Consider the following 14,103-nt stretch of genomic DNA (forward strand, 5'->3'; position numbering starts at 1 on the left):
TGATCGCCTTGTAACCTTCCCAGTGCTTAGAACAGTGCCTTGCACATAGTAAGCGCTTAATAAATGTTATTATTATTATTACCACTCCAGCGCTTAGAACAGTGCCTGACACGTGGTAAAATAAATGTTATTATTATTATCACTCCAGCGCTTAGAACAGTGCCTGACACATGGTAAGTGCCTAATAAATACCATAAAAAACCTATACCCTGACACCGACAGGCGTCATCACACAACCCACGCGTGACCCTCCCGCACTGCCTCGTGTGCACATACATGCACGCACACACACACACACACACAAACACACACGCCGTTATGAGAAGCAGCATGGTTTAAGTGGAAAGAGCCCAGGCTTGGGAGTCAGAGGTCATGGGTTCTAATCCCAACTCTGCCACTTGTCTGCTGTGTGACCTTGGGCAAGCCACTTCACTTCGCTGGGCCTCAGTCCCCTCATCTGTAAAACGGGGATGAAGACTGTGAGCCCCACGTAGGGACACCTGATGACCTTGTATCTATCCCAGCGTTTACAACAGTGCTTGGGACAGAGTAAGCACTTAATAATAATAATAATAATGATAATAATGGCATTTATTAAGCACTTACTATGTGCAAAGCACTGTTCTAAGCACTGGGGAGGATACAAGGTGATCAGGTTGTCCCACGGGGGGCTCATTTTACAGATGAGGTAACGGAGGCCCAGAGAATTTAAGTGACTTGCCCAAAGTCACACAGCTGACAATTGGCAGAGCCAATTGTCTCTGTGTCTAAAGAGCGCTTAATACCAGAATTATTATTATTACTATTATTCCCACCAGGCCGCCGGTTCCGTTAGAAGTACATCCCCTCCCCGTCCTCCTGCTCCCGGCGTGGCGGGGCGTTGGATCGGGCGGGATTCTCCTCCTCCTCGGCCCTTCCCACTCCGGATTTCCCCACCAAACACCACTGGACACGATTCCCCGAAATTCATCTCGCAGGGTGAGGGGCGAGGTGGGAGTCTGGGACGGCCTGGCACCTGGGTCTTGGTGGGATTAGGAGCCGCCAGGAGCAGGGGCTGAGTCATCGTAGGACTCCGAGGCCCCCGCTCTGTGACTCAGTTTCCCCCCCTGCCATCTCCCCTCCTACATCCCGTTATCCCTTGGGCCCTTCCCCAGGGAGTTGGAGCCTCATGAGTTCATGTCTAAGTACCCTGCGGGCCTCCACCCTGCCCAAAGTGGGTCACACCACATCAGCAGCTGGTGAGAAGCCTCCACCCAGCCCCCCGAGCCCCCCGGGCAGAGAAGGAGCATGGCTCAGTGGAAAGAGCACGGGCTTTGGAGTCAGAGGTCATGGGTTCAAATCCCGGCTCCACCAGTTGTCAGTTGTGTGACTTTGGGCAAATCACATCACTTCTCTGGGACCTAATCTGTAAAATGGGGATTAAGACTGTGAGCCCCCCATGGGACAACCTCATCACCTCGTAGCTTCCCCAACGCTTAGAATAGTGCTTTGCACATAGTAAGCGCTTAATAAATGCCATTATTAATATTGTTATTATTACCCTCCCTCCCCACACACCTCTAGGTAAAGGGTCCGGGAAGGGGTGGGGAGAGACAGCTGAGAGGAGAGGAGAGTGGGGGAGGAAGAGGAGGAAGGAAGGGGAGGAAGGGAGAGCCAAAAAAGAAAGGAAGAAAAATGAAGATAATAAAACCGAGCTGGAGAGAAGAGAGGAGGGATGAGGGGAGCAGGGGAAGAAGGTGGTTCTGGGAGAGAGAAGAGATACAAGAGAAGCAGCGTGGCTCAGTGGAAAGAGCTCGGGCTTTGGAGTCACAGGTCATGGGTTCAAATCCTGGTTCTGCCACTTGTCAGCTGTGTGACTTTGGGCAAGTCACTTCACTTCTCTGGGCCTCAGTTCCCTCAGCTGAAAAATGGGGATTAAGTCCGTGAGCCCCAGGTAGGACAACTTGATTACCTTGTATCTACCCCAGCGCTTAGAACAGTGCTTTGCACATAGTAAGTGCTTAATAAATGCCGTCATTATTATTATTATTACACAAGCGGAGGGAAAGAAATGAAGGGCTGAAGAAGGAAAGAAGGGAGGAAGAGGACAAAAAGGCTGGAAAGGGAAAGGAAGGGCGGGAAAGAGGGCAGAGGCTGGTGGGACACAGGGAAGAGGAGGGGGAAGGGCCAAGGAAAAGGGGGAGGGGGCGCCCAAGGAGCCAGCAGAGAAAGAAGGGGGAGGGGAGAGGAAGAGATGGGAAGGAGGAGATGGAGAAGCGGGAAGCGGGTGGAGTCCTACCATGACCTCACAGCCAGCAGGGTGGGCCAGTCCAGTGGTGACGTCTCCCCCTCCCCACCCTCCTCCCTTCACTCCCACTCCCACCCCCACATTCAGACCTTCAAATGCCCCCCCCTTGGCCCCCGGACTGGGGCAGAGCAAGCAACACCGAGGGGGAGACAAGGCCAGAGAGAAGAGAGACGAAAAAGCCAGGACCCCCTGTGTGTCTGGGTAAGTGTGTCTTCTTTATCATTTTTTTAATGGTATTCATTGAGCACTATGTACCAGGCACTGGAGTAAGCAATGGGGTAGATACAAGATAATCGGGCTGTCCCACGTAGAGCTCACCGTCTTATCCCCATTTTGCAGATGAGATCATTGAGGCCCAGAGAATAATGATGGCATTTATTAAGCGCTTACTATGTGCAAAGCACTGTTCTAAGCGCTGGGGAGGTTACAAGGTGATCAGGTAGCCCCACTAGGGGCTCACAGTCTTCATCCCCATTTTACAGATGTGGTAACTGAGGCCCAGAGAAGTTAAGTGACTTGCCCAAAGTCACACAGCAGACAATTGGCGGGGCCGGGATTTGAACCCGTGACCTCTGACTCCAAAGCCTGTGCTCTTTCCACTGAGCCACGCTGCTTGTCACTGAGCCACTCTGCTTCTCAAGAGAAGTGAAGTGAGTTGCCCAAGGTCACACGGCAGACAAGTGGTGGAGCTGAGATTAGGACCCAGGTCCTCTGAATCCCAGGCCCGGGCTCTTTCCTCTAGGCCGTGCTGCTTCTTAAGACTGTGAGCCTGTTGTGGGCAGGGATTGTCTCTCTTCGTTGCTGAATTGTACTTTCCAAGCGCTTAGTGCAGTGCTCTGCACACAGTAAGCGCTCAATAAATATGATCGAATGAATGAAGAAATGTGTGTATGTGGGTGAGATTGTGTGAGGGTGAGATTTGTGGGTTTGTGTGTGTGTGTGTGTGGTGTATGTGATTACAGGCCTCTGTCTGGGTGACCAGGGTTCTGAGGGTGTCACATCAATCAATCAATCAATCAATCAATCAATTGTATTTATTGAGCACTTACTGTGTGCAGAGCACTGGACTAAGTGCTTGGGAAGTACAAGTTGGCAACATATAGAGACAGGCCCTACCCAACAGTGGGCTCACAGTCTAGAAGGGGTAGACAGAGAACAAAACCAAACATATTAACAAAATAAAATAAATAGAACAGATATGTACAAGTAAAATAAATAGAGTAATAAATATGTACAAACATATATACATATATACAGGTAATATATATATATATATCTGCATATATACACATATATACATCAGGATGCATGTCTCTGTGTGAACATCTAACCACGTGTGAATGTCCAGGGTTGTATGTCTGAGGACTTTTATATTTGCATGTACGAATGGGTGATCATGTATATATGTAATAATAATAATAATAACGGTACTTGTTAAGCGCTTACTGTGTGCTGAGCCATTCTAAGCGCTGAGGTAGATTCAAGCTAGTCAGGTTGGACACGGTCCCTGTCCCACATGGGGCTCACACTCTTATTCCCCATTTTACGGATGAGAGAACTGAGGCCCAGAGAAGTGAAGTGACTTGCCCAGGGTCACACAGCAGACATGTGGTGGAGCTGGTATTAGAACCCATGACCTTCCAACTCCCACGCTCATCCTCTATACTCTAAGCCACGCTGCTTCTCCATGTCTGTCAGTGTGAGTCTGGGTTCACCTGTGTTGGTGAATCTGTGTGGGACTGTACCTTCTTCTGTGTTTGTGTGAACAAATTGTGTGCTTCTAGATGAGGTTGCCTTTGTGCGTCTGTGAGTATTTGAATCTGTCTCCAGAATTGCGTAATTGTCTGTCTCCAGGGTTATAGTAATAATGATAAAAGTAATAATGATAATAGCCCTGGAGACAGACAAATGCACATCAATAATAATAATAGTATTTGTTGAGCACTTACTATGTGCCAAGGACTGGAACAGATAAATGATAATTGGATTGGAAATAGTCTCTATCCCACATAGTGCTCACTGCCTCTGAGAAAAGGCGGGCAGGGAGAGAGCGCAGCTATCTCATCTCCATTTTACAGATGAGGGAACTGGGGCACAGAGAGGTTAAGCAGCTTGCCTAAGGTCACACAGCTGTCCAGTGGTAGAGCCGGAACTAAAAAGGAGGTCTGACTCCCATGCCTGAGCTCTATCCACAAGGCCAAGCTGCTTCTCCCTCATGAGTATGTGTGGGTGTGTGGCAGTCTCACTGAGGGCAGCTGGAGTGAATGGGCTGACCCTGCAGTGGAAGGGACGGAGGTTAGACTCCGGAGAGGACTCCCCAGTAGTCGGGAATGGAAGACGTAGAATGGGACGGGAGAATAATAATAATGATGGCATTTGTTAAGCGCTTACTATGTGCAAAGCACTGTTCTAAGCGCTGATGGAGGCTGGGCAGGAGAAAGGGGAGACTGGAACGTCTCCTTCCCAGGAGATCTCTCCAAACAGGAAAGACCCCTGCCTGGGAGGGGCATAGAGATAAGGGGATGGCCAAAATGACCTGATTTAGGGTCACCCAAGATAAGGAGAGATGGATGGGGCCAAGCGGGCTGGCCGCGGAGAGCTGGGGGACAGGGGAGGGGGAGTGGACGAAGTTCCAGCCCGACCCCAGAATTCTCACCAGCCCTCCGTCCCTTCCCTCCGCAGCCCCCAAGCAGGATGGACCCCTCCAAGACCCGCTCTGGCCGCTGCTCCGGCCCCATCCGCCGCGTCCTCACCATCTCCTTCGCCCTCCTCATCCTGGTGGTCCTGGGCTGGGCCTACGCGGCCGGGGTCCAGCTGGCCAGGGACCGGCACGGCCTCTTCGCCTTCGGCCTCTACGGCACCTTCCTGTCGGCACACCTCTTAGCCCAGAGCCTGTTCGCCTACCTGGAGCTGCGGGCCGCCCGGGGGGCCTCTCGGAGGCCCTGTAGCTACAGCCGGACTGTGGCACTGACCATCTCGGCCTACCAGGAGGACCCGGCCTACCTGCGGGAGTGCCTGCTGTCCGCCCGCGGCCTCCTCTACCCCCGGGACCGGCTCCGGGTCATCATGGTGGTGGACGGGAACCGGGCCGAGGACCTGTACATGGTGGACATGTTCCGGGAGATCTTCGCCGCCGAGGACGCCGCTACCTACGTCTGGGACGGCAACTACCACCAGGCCTGGGAGCCCGGCCTGGCGGCGGAAACCGGGGCCACCGACGGTGACGGGGCCCTCGGGGACGGGGCCTACAGGGAGGTGGAGGCGGAGGACCCGGGACGGCTGGCGGTGGAGGCTCTGGTGCGGAGCCGGCGTTGCGTGTGCGTGGCCCAGCGCTGGGGCGGCAAGCGTGAGGTGATGTACACAGCCTTCCGTGCACTCGGGGACTCTGTGGACTACGTGCAGGTGAGCGGGGGCGCCGGGCCGGTCAGGGCGGGAGGCGGGCCGTCCGTCGGCCAGTCGATCGTACTTGTTAGAGAAGCAGCGTGGCTCAATGGAAAGAGCACGGGCTTTGGAGTCAGAGGTCATGGGTTCAAATCCAGGCTCTTCTAATTGTCAGCTGTGTGACTTTGGGCTAGTCACTTCACTTCTCTGTTCCCTCATCTGTAAAATGGAGATTAGGCTGTGAGCACCACGTGGGATGCCCTGATCACCTTGTAATAATAATAATAATAATAATGATAGCATTTATTAAGCGCTTACTATATGCAAAGCACTGTTCTAAGCGCTGGGGAGGTTACAAGGTGATCAAGTTGTCCCACGGGGGGCTCACAGTCTTAATCCCCAGAGCTCCCCAGAGCTTAGAACAGTGCTCTGCACATAGTAAATGCTTAACAAATGCCATCATTATTATTATTATTATTATTATTATTAAGCGTTTATTGTGTGCGGAGAGCTATACTAAGCACTTGGAAGGGTACAACAATAAACAGACACATTCCCTGGCCACAGCGAGCTTATAGTCCAAAGGAGGAGACAGACATGAGTGTAAATAAATTATGGACATGGACATAAGTGCTGTGGGGCAGGGAGCTGGGATGAATAAAGGGAGCAAGTCAGGGTGATGCAGAAGGGAGTGGAAGAAAAGGAAAAGATGGCTTAGGGGAAGAGGGGGAGCCCTGCCTTGGACTTGAAGAGAAGGGTCCCTGTGCCCCACTAGAACTCTCCTTTCCACAGGAGACCCCCAGAACCTCCTGGGAAATTCCCAGCCATCCCCAGTCCCCCTTCAGGGTTTGATCCCAGGGGTCCTCTCCTTGATGCCCCCTCTCCATAAAAGCCCAACCAGAGAAGAATTAAAGCATATAACAGTTATAATACGTATGAAGTGCTATGTGTTAAGCACTGGGGTGGTTACAAATTGATGAGATGGGAAACAGTCCCTGTCCTACATGGGGCTCACAGTCTCAGAGTGGGGGTGGACAGGTTTCTTATCCGCATTTACCAAGGAGAAAACAGGCCCAGAGAGGTTAATTGTCTCACCCAAGGTCACAGAGCAGGTAGGTGACTGAGCTGGGACATGAACCCAGGTCTCCCGACTCTCTGTCCTGAGCTCTTTTCATTAGGTCTCACTGCCTCCCTCCCTCTCTGACCTCCATTTCTGCAAATCTCTTGGCCTTGCTGACTCTCTGAGCCCTAATCAATCTATCAATAACTTGTACTTATTGAGTGCTTTCTGTGGGCAGGGCATGAGACAGCACTTGGGAGAGGACAATATAACAATGGGACAGAAAACATTCCCTGCCCACAATGAGCTTACCGTCTAGAGGGGTAGACAGACATTAGTAAAAATGAATAAATGACGGGTATGTGCTGGGGGCCTGGAAGGGAGGATGAATAAAAGGAGTGAGTCAGGGAGATGCAGAAGGGAGTTGAAGAAAAGGAAAAGAGGGCTTAGTCCGGGAAGGCCTCTTGGAGGAGATGGGCCTTCAATAAGGCTTTGAAGGTGGGGAACATGATTGTCTGTCGGATCTGAAGAGGAAGGGCGTTCCAGGCCAGAGGCAGGATGTGGGCGAGAGGTCGGTGGCGAGATAGACGAGATTGAGGTACAGTGAGAAGGTTGGCATTGGAAGAGCGAAAGTGGTTAGGCTGGGTAGAAGTAGGAGAGCAGCTCCTGCTCCCAGACCACGGCCCTGAGACCCCCAAGTCCTCCGGGGCTATGAGCCGGCCCTCCCGCCTCACCTAGGTGTGTGATTCGGACACACGACTGGATCCCCGGGCGCTGCTGGAGCTGGTTCGGGTCCTGGAGGGCGACGCGGAGGTGGGGGCCGTCGGCGGCGACGTCCGGATCCTCAACGCCGGCGACTCCTGGATCAGTTTCCTCAGCTCCCTGCGTTACTGGGTGGCCTTCAACGTGGAGCGGGCCTGCCAGTCCTATTTCCGCTGCGTCTCCTGCATCAGCGGACCACTCGGTGAGCCGCCCGCCCTGCGACCCCCGCCGGGACCGGGGGTGGAGGGAGGGGTGCGTGGGGAGCAGGAGGAGCCTGATGTTGGGAGGGATTGGGGTTAGGGGGTACACACACACACACACACACACACTCAAGCACTCACTCATTGTTATATTGTAATAATAATAATTATTATTATTATGGTATTTGTTAAGCACTTACTATGTTCCAGGCACTGTTCTAAGCACTGGGGTAGATACAAGGAAATCAGGTTGGATACAGTCCCTGTCCCACATTGGGCTCACAGTCTTACACAGCTTGGCTCAGTGGAAAGAGCCCGGGCTTGGGAGTCAGAGGTCATGCGTTCAAATCCCAGCTCCGCCGCTTGTCAGCTGTTGACTTCGGGCGAGTCACTTCACTTCTCTGTGCCTCAGTTACCTCATCTGTAAAACGGGGATTAAGATTGTGAGCCCCACGTGGGACAACCTGATCACCTTGTATCCTCCCCAGCACTTAGAACAGTGCCTGGCACATAGTAAGCGCTTAACAAATGTCATCATTATTATTGCACCCCCATGAGGGAATTGAGGCACAGAGAAGTTGCTTGCCTAAGATCGCACAGCAGACAAGTAGCAGAGCCGGCATTAGAACCCATGACCTTCTGATTCCCAGGCCCGTGCTGTAGCCACTACTCCCTGCTGCTTACTCTCCCAAGGGCTTAATACCATGCTCTGCTCACAGTAGGCACTCAATAAATACCACTGACTGACTGACTCACTCACTCACTCACTGGGTGGGGGAGATTGAGCGGTGAATAAGGTCTATTGCACAAAGGGCAGTGAGCCCAGCGTGGGTGGACGGAGGCTAATAAGCTTCCGCTCAATTTCCGAGTTGGGGAGGACAACCTCGTTCTCAGGAAGGGCTCCGCTTCCTTGGCTGAGTTCCTAAACGCCAACAGATGTGGAGAACTTCAGTTGCCGAAAACCCAAATGTTAAGCTGTTTAAGGCTGTGCCTTCCTTTAAATACGGTATCTAGATAGCCTCGACAGACATGTAGCCTTCCTTTAAATATGGGATAATAATAATAATAATGATAATGGCGTTTGTTAAGCGCCTACTATGTGCCGAGCGATGTTCTAAGCGGTGAGCACTGTTCTAAGCGCTGGAAACTAGACAGCCTCAGCAGATCCTCAGCCTTACCCTAAATTCGGTAACTAGACAACCTCAGTAGGGATGCAGTCTTACCCCAAATACAATATGTAGACAGTCTCAGCAGGCACAAAGTCATCCTTTAAGAAGCGCTCTTGGAGAGCTTCAGCACACCCTCAGCCATCCCTTAAATAAAGTACTTAGTCTCAGCAGACATCAGCCTTACCTTAAATATGATATCTAGACAGCTTCAGCAAGCACACAGCCCTCCTGTGATTGTGTATAGTACTTAAAGACGGTACTTAGCTTCAGCATTCCCGCAGCCTCCTCTTGAATATGGTACTTAGTCTTATTCGCTCATTCAGTCGTATTTACTGAGCGCTTACTGTGGGCAGAGCACTGTAGTAAGCGCTTGGGAGAGTACAATATTTGTTGTTATAGACACCGTCTTGGCACACATTCTCCCTTACCCTAAATATTGTACCTAGGCAGCCTTATTAGATACGCAGCCTTACTCAAAATACGATACCTAGACAGCCTTGTCAGACATGCAGCCTTACCCTAAATATGGTATCTAGACATCCTTGGCGGGCACACAACCTTACCTTAAATATGGTATATAATAATAATAATAATAATAATAATAATAATAATGGCATTTATTAAGCGCTTACTATGTGCAAAGCAATCAATCAATCAATCAGTTGTATTTATTGAGCGCTTACTGTGTGCAGAGCACTGTACTAAGTGCTTGGGAAGTACAGGTTGGCAACATATGGAGACAGCCCCTACCCAACAGTGGGCTCACAGTCTAGAAGGGGGAGACAGAGAAGAAAACCAAACATACTAACAATTCTAAGCGCTGGTATATAGACAGCCTCGGCGAGCACACAGTCATCCTTTAAATACAGTACTTAGAGATGATAATAATAATAATAATGGCATTTATTAAGCGCTTACTATGTGCAAAGCACTGTTCTAAGCGCTGGGGGAGATACAGGGTGATCAGGTTGTCCCACGGGGGGCTCACAGTCTTGATCCTCGTTTTACAGATGAGGTCACTGAGGCACAGAGAAGTTAAGCGACTTGCCCAAAGTCACACCGCTGACAACTGGCGGAGCCGGGATTGGAACCCATGACCTCTGACACCAAAGCCCCTGCTCTTTCCACTGAGCCACGCTGCTTCTCGTTCTCAGCAGTCTTCAGCAGTCCTGCAGCCTTCCCTTAAATACGGTACTTCGTCTCAGCAGACACTCAGCTTTACCCTAAATATGGTACCTAGACAACTTAGAGAGGCAGTGTGGCTTAGTGGAAAGAGCACTAGCTTGGGAGTCTGAGGACGTGGTCTCTAATCCTAGCCCCGCCACTTGTCTACTGTGAGACCTTGGGTAAGCCGCTTAACTTCTCTGTGCCTCAGTTACCTCATCTGTAAAATAGGGATTAAAGACTGTGAGCCCCATGTGGGACAACCTGATTACCTTGTATCTACTCCAGTGCTCAGAACAGTGCTTGGCACATAGTAAGCGCTTAACACCTGTATATATGTATATATGTTTGTGCATATTTATTACTCTATTTATTTTACTTGTACATATCTATTCTATTTATTTTCTTTTGTTAGTATGTTTGGTTTTGTTCTCTGTCTCCCCCTTTTAGACTGCGAGCCCACTGTTGGGTAGGGACTGTCTCTATATGTTGCCAACTTGTACTTCCCAAGCGCTTAGTACAGTGCTCTGCACACAGTAAGTGCTCAATAAATACGATTGATTGATTGATTGATTGATCCTAGCCCTGCCACTTGTCTGCTGTGTGACCTTGGGTAAGCCGCTTAACTTCTCTGTGCCTCAGTTACCTCATCTGTAAAATAGGGATTAAAGACTGTGAGCCCCACGTGGGACAACCTGATTACCTTGTATCTACTCCAGTGCTTAGAACAGCGCTTGGCACACAGTAAGCGCTTAACAAATACCATTATTGTAATTATTATTCAGCAGACCCACAGCCATCTTTTAATACGGAACCTAGACAGCCTCAGCAGGCAGTCTTGGTCCTCATAATAATAATGATGATGGCATTTATCAAGCGCTTACTATGTGCAAAGCACTGTTCTAAGCGCTGGGGAGGTTACAAGGTGATCAGGTTGTCCCACGGGGGGTTCACAGTCTTAATCCCCATTTTACAGATGAGGGAACTGAGGCACAGTGAAGTGAAGTGACTTGTCCAAAGTCACACAGGTCGTAGGTATGGAGTCCTTGCCTTGATCCCTGACCCGGGCCCGGTCTCCTCCTTCTCCTCCTCTTCAGGCCTCTACAGGAATGATCTCCTGCAGCAATTCCTCGAGTCCTGGTATAACCAGAAGTTCCTGGGGACACATTGCACCTTCGGAGATGACCGGCACCTGACCAACCGGCTCCTGAGCATGGGCTATGCCACAAAGTGAGGACACCAAGAGGGTCCCGGATCGATCGGGGTGGCGTCAGGATTGGGAATGCTGAAAGGGGCATCGGGATGGAGGCAGGGCGGATGGAGAGGGTCTGGAGGGAGGAGCGGGAGTCCAGAGGGGACATGGTGGTGGAGGGAGAGAGGAAAAGGGCAAGTCCCTGATTAATCACTCAATCAGTCAATGGTATTTATAATAATAATAATAATGACATTTATTAAGCACTTACTACGTGCAAAGCACTGTTCTAAGCGCTGGGGAGTTTACAAGGTGACCAGGTTGTCGCCTGGGGGGCTCACAGTCTTAATCCCCATTTTACAGTGAGGTATCTGAGGCCCAGAGAAGTGAAGTGACTTGCCCAAAGTCACACAGCTGACACTTGGCAGAGCCGGGATTTGAACCCATGACCTCTGACTCCAAAGTGGCTCTTTCCACTGAGCCACGTTGAGCGCTTACTGTGAGCCAAGCACTGTGCTTAGAATACTTGGAAGAATACAACAGAGTTGGTAGACAGGTTCCCTGCCCACAACAAGCTTACGGTCTAGGGGGGGAAATAGACATTAGTAGAAATGAATAATTTAGAGTTATGACCGTAAATTCTGTAAGGCTGAGGGAGGGGTGAGTACCAAATGCCCAGAGGGCACATATCCAGGTGATCACCTACCGGTGCCCCGCAGGGGGGTTGGGATTGGCAGGATTGGGAGGAACAGCCAAAGGGGAAAGTGGAGAGACACGACCTAATGGAAAGAGGAGGGGCCTAAGAGTCAGAGGTCCTGGGTTCTAATTCTGACACTGTCACTTGTCCGCTCAGTTATCTGTTACCTTATCCATAAAAGGGAGATTTATGTAGGACCAGGACTATGTTCAACCTGATTATCTAGCATCTATCCCAGCGTTTAATACAGTGCCTGTCACATAGTAAGTAGGAGCGTGGGCCCAGGAGTCAGAATAACCTGAGTTCTAATTCCCGGCTCCGCCACGTGTCTGCTGCGTGGCCTCGGGCAAGTCACTTCACTTCTCTGTGCCTCAGTTACCTCATCTGCAAAAAGGGGATTAAGACTGTGAGCTCCATGCAGGACACGGACCGTGTCCAACCTGACTAGCTTGTATCTACCCCAGCGCTTAATACAGTGTCTGGCGCATCGTAATGGTAATAATAGTGGCATTTGTTAAGCACTTACTATGTGCAAAGCACTTTTCTTCCCAAGAGAAGTGAGAAGCAGTGTGGCTCCGTGGAAAGAGCCCGGGCTTTGGAGTCAGAGGTCATGGGTTCAAATCCTGGCTCTGCCACTTGTCAGCTGTGTGACTTTGGGCAAGTCACTTAACTTCTCTGGGCCTCAGTTACCTCATCTGCAAAAAGGGGATTAAGACTGTGAGCCCCATGCAGGACACGGACCGTGTCCAACCTGACTAGCTTGTGTCTACCCCAGCGCTTAGGACAGTGTCTGGTGCATAGTAACGGTAATAATAGTGGCATTTGTTAAGCACTTACTACGTGCAAAGCACTTTGCTTCCCAAGAGAAGTGAGAAGCAGTGTGGCTCCGTGGAAAGAGCCCGGGCTTTGGAGTCAGAGGTCATGGGTTCAAATCCTGGCTCTGCCACTTGTCAGCTCTGTGACTTTGGGCCAGTCACTTAACTTCTCTGGGCCTCAGTTACCTCATCTGTAAAATGGGGATTAAGACTGTGGGACAACCTGATCACCTTGTAACCTCCCCAGCGCTTAGAACAGTGCATTGCACTTAGTAAGCGCTTAATAAATGCTATTATTATTATTATTATTCTATTCTAAGCCCTGACTAAGCACCGTTCTAAGTGCGTGACAAAAATGACTAAGAAAAAAAAGACAAGGAGCAACAGGGGGGAGCTGGCGTGGAGGAAGGCGTCTGACCCCCACCCCGCAACTCTTCCGCCGCCCCCCAGGTACACCCCGCTGTCCCGCTGCTACTCGGAGACGCCGTCCAGCTTCCTCCGCTGGCTGAGCCAGCAGACCCGCTGGTCCAAGTCCTTCTTCCGCGAGTGGCTGTACAACGCCCTGTGGTGGCACCGGCACGCGCTCTGGATGGCCTACGAGGCGGTGGTGTCGGGCCTCTTCCCCTTCCTGGTGGCGGCCACCGTGCTGCGGCTCTTCTACTCGGGGACGCTGTGGGCGGCGCTCTGGGTGCTGCTGTGCGTCCAGGCCGTGGCCGCCCTCAAGGCCGCCTACGCGGCCTGGCTGCGCGGGGCCCCCCGCATGCTCCTGCTCTCGCTCTACGCCCTCCTCTACATGGGCGGCCTGCTGCCCGCCAAGTTCCTGGCCCTGGTCACCATGAACCGGAGCGGTTGGGGCACGTCTGGGCGGCGGCAGCTGGTGGGGAACTCCCTGCCGCTGGTGCCCCTGGCAGTATGGGGCGGCCTGCTGCTCGGGGGGCTGGGGGTCACCGCGGCCCGGGAGTGGAGGGCGGACTGGGGGGCCGAGGCCAAGCGGGCCGAAGCCCGGTATCTGGCGGCCGGGGCGGGGGCCTACGCGGCCTACTGGACCGTCATGGTGGCGTTGTACTGGGGCTGGGTGAAGAGGGGGTGCAGGCGGCGGGCGGGCGCCTACAGGGTGCAGGTGTGAGGGCCGGGCCTCCGGGGCACGCGGGGGGCAGGATACCTGGGGCCCGGAGCGGGGGCCGGGGTTGACCCCCAGCGAGGGCAGGGTATTTATTTGCGCGGGCATCAGAGTATTTAATTGTCCGGAGCCGTTTCCCGTGGGAGGAAACACCGTGCGGTCTAGACACATTAAAGAGATTTTATTTATTTTCCATCAAGTCCCCGGCTTGTCTTTGGCCGGGCTGCCGGGGATGGAGCGCGATGTGGAACGGGGA

At 51.9% G+C, this 14,103-nt stretch overlaps 1 protein-coding gene across 1 annotated transcript; it reads left to right on the forward strand.

Moving 5' to 3' along the window:
- The first annotated feature begins 2,407 nt into the window (after positions 1–2,407).
- On the forward strand, positions 2,408–13,853 carry HAS1 (hyaluronan synthase 1). The gene is made up of 5 exons (XM_038767512.1): positions 2,408–2,488; positions 4,970–5,689; positions 7,467–7,692; positions 11,121–11,253; positions 13,178–13,853. The coding sequence occupies exons 2-5, from the start codon at positions 4,982–4,984 to the stop codon at positions 13,851–13,853; spliced, it is 1,743 nt and encodes a 580-aa protein (XP_038623440.1). The 5' UTR covers positions 2,408–2,488; positions 4,970–4,981.
- The last annotated feature ends 250 nt before the right edge of the window (positions 13,854–14,103 follow it).

Source organism: Tachyglossus aculeatus, chromosome 26 (genome assembly GCF_015852505.1).
Source record: "Tachyglossus aculeatus isolate mTacAcu1 chromosome 26, mTacAcu1.pri, whole genome shotgun sequence".
In the NCBI taxonomy this organism is placed as follows: domain Eukaryota; kingdom Metazoa; phylum Chordata; class Mammalia; order Monotremata; family Tachyglossidae; genus Tachyglossus; species Tachyglossus aculeatus.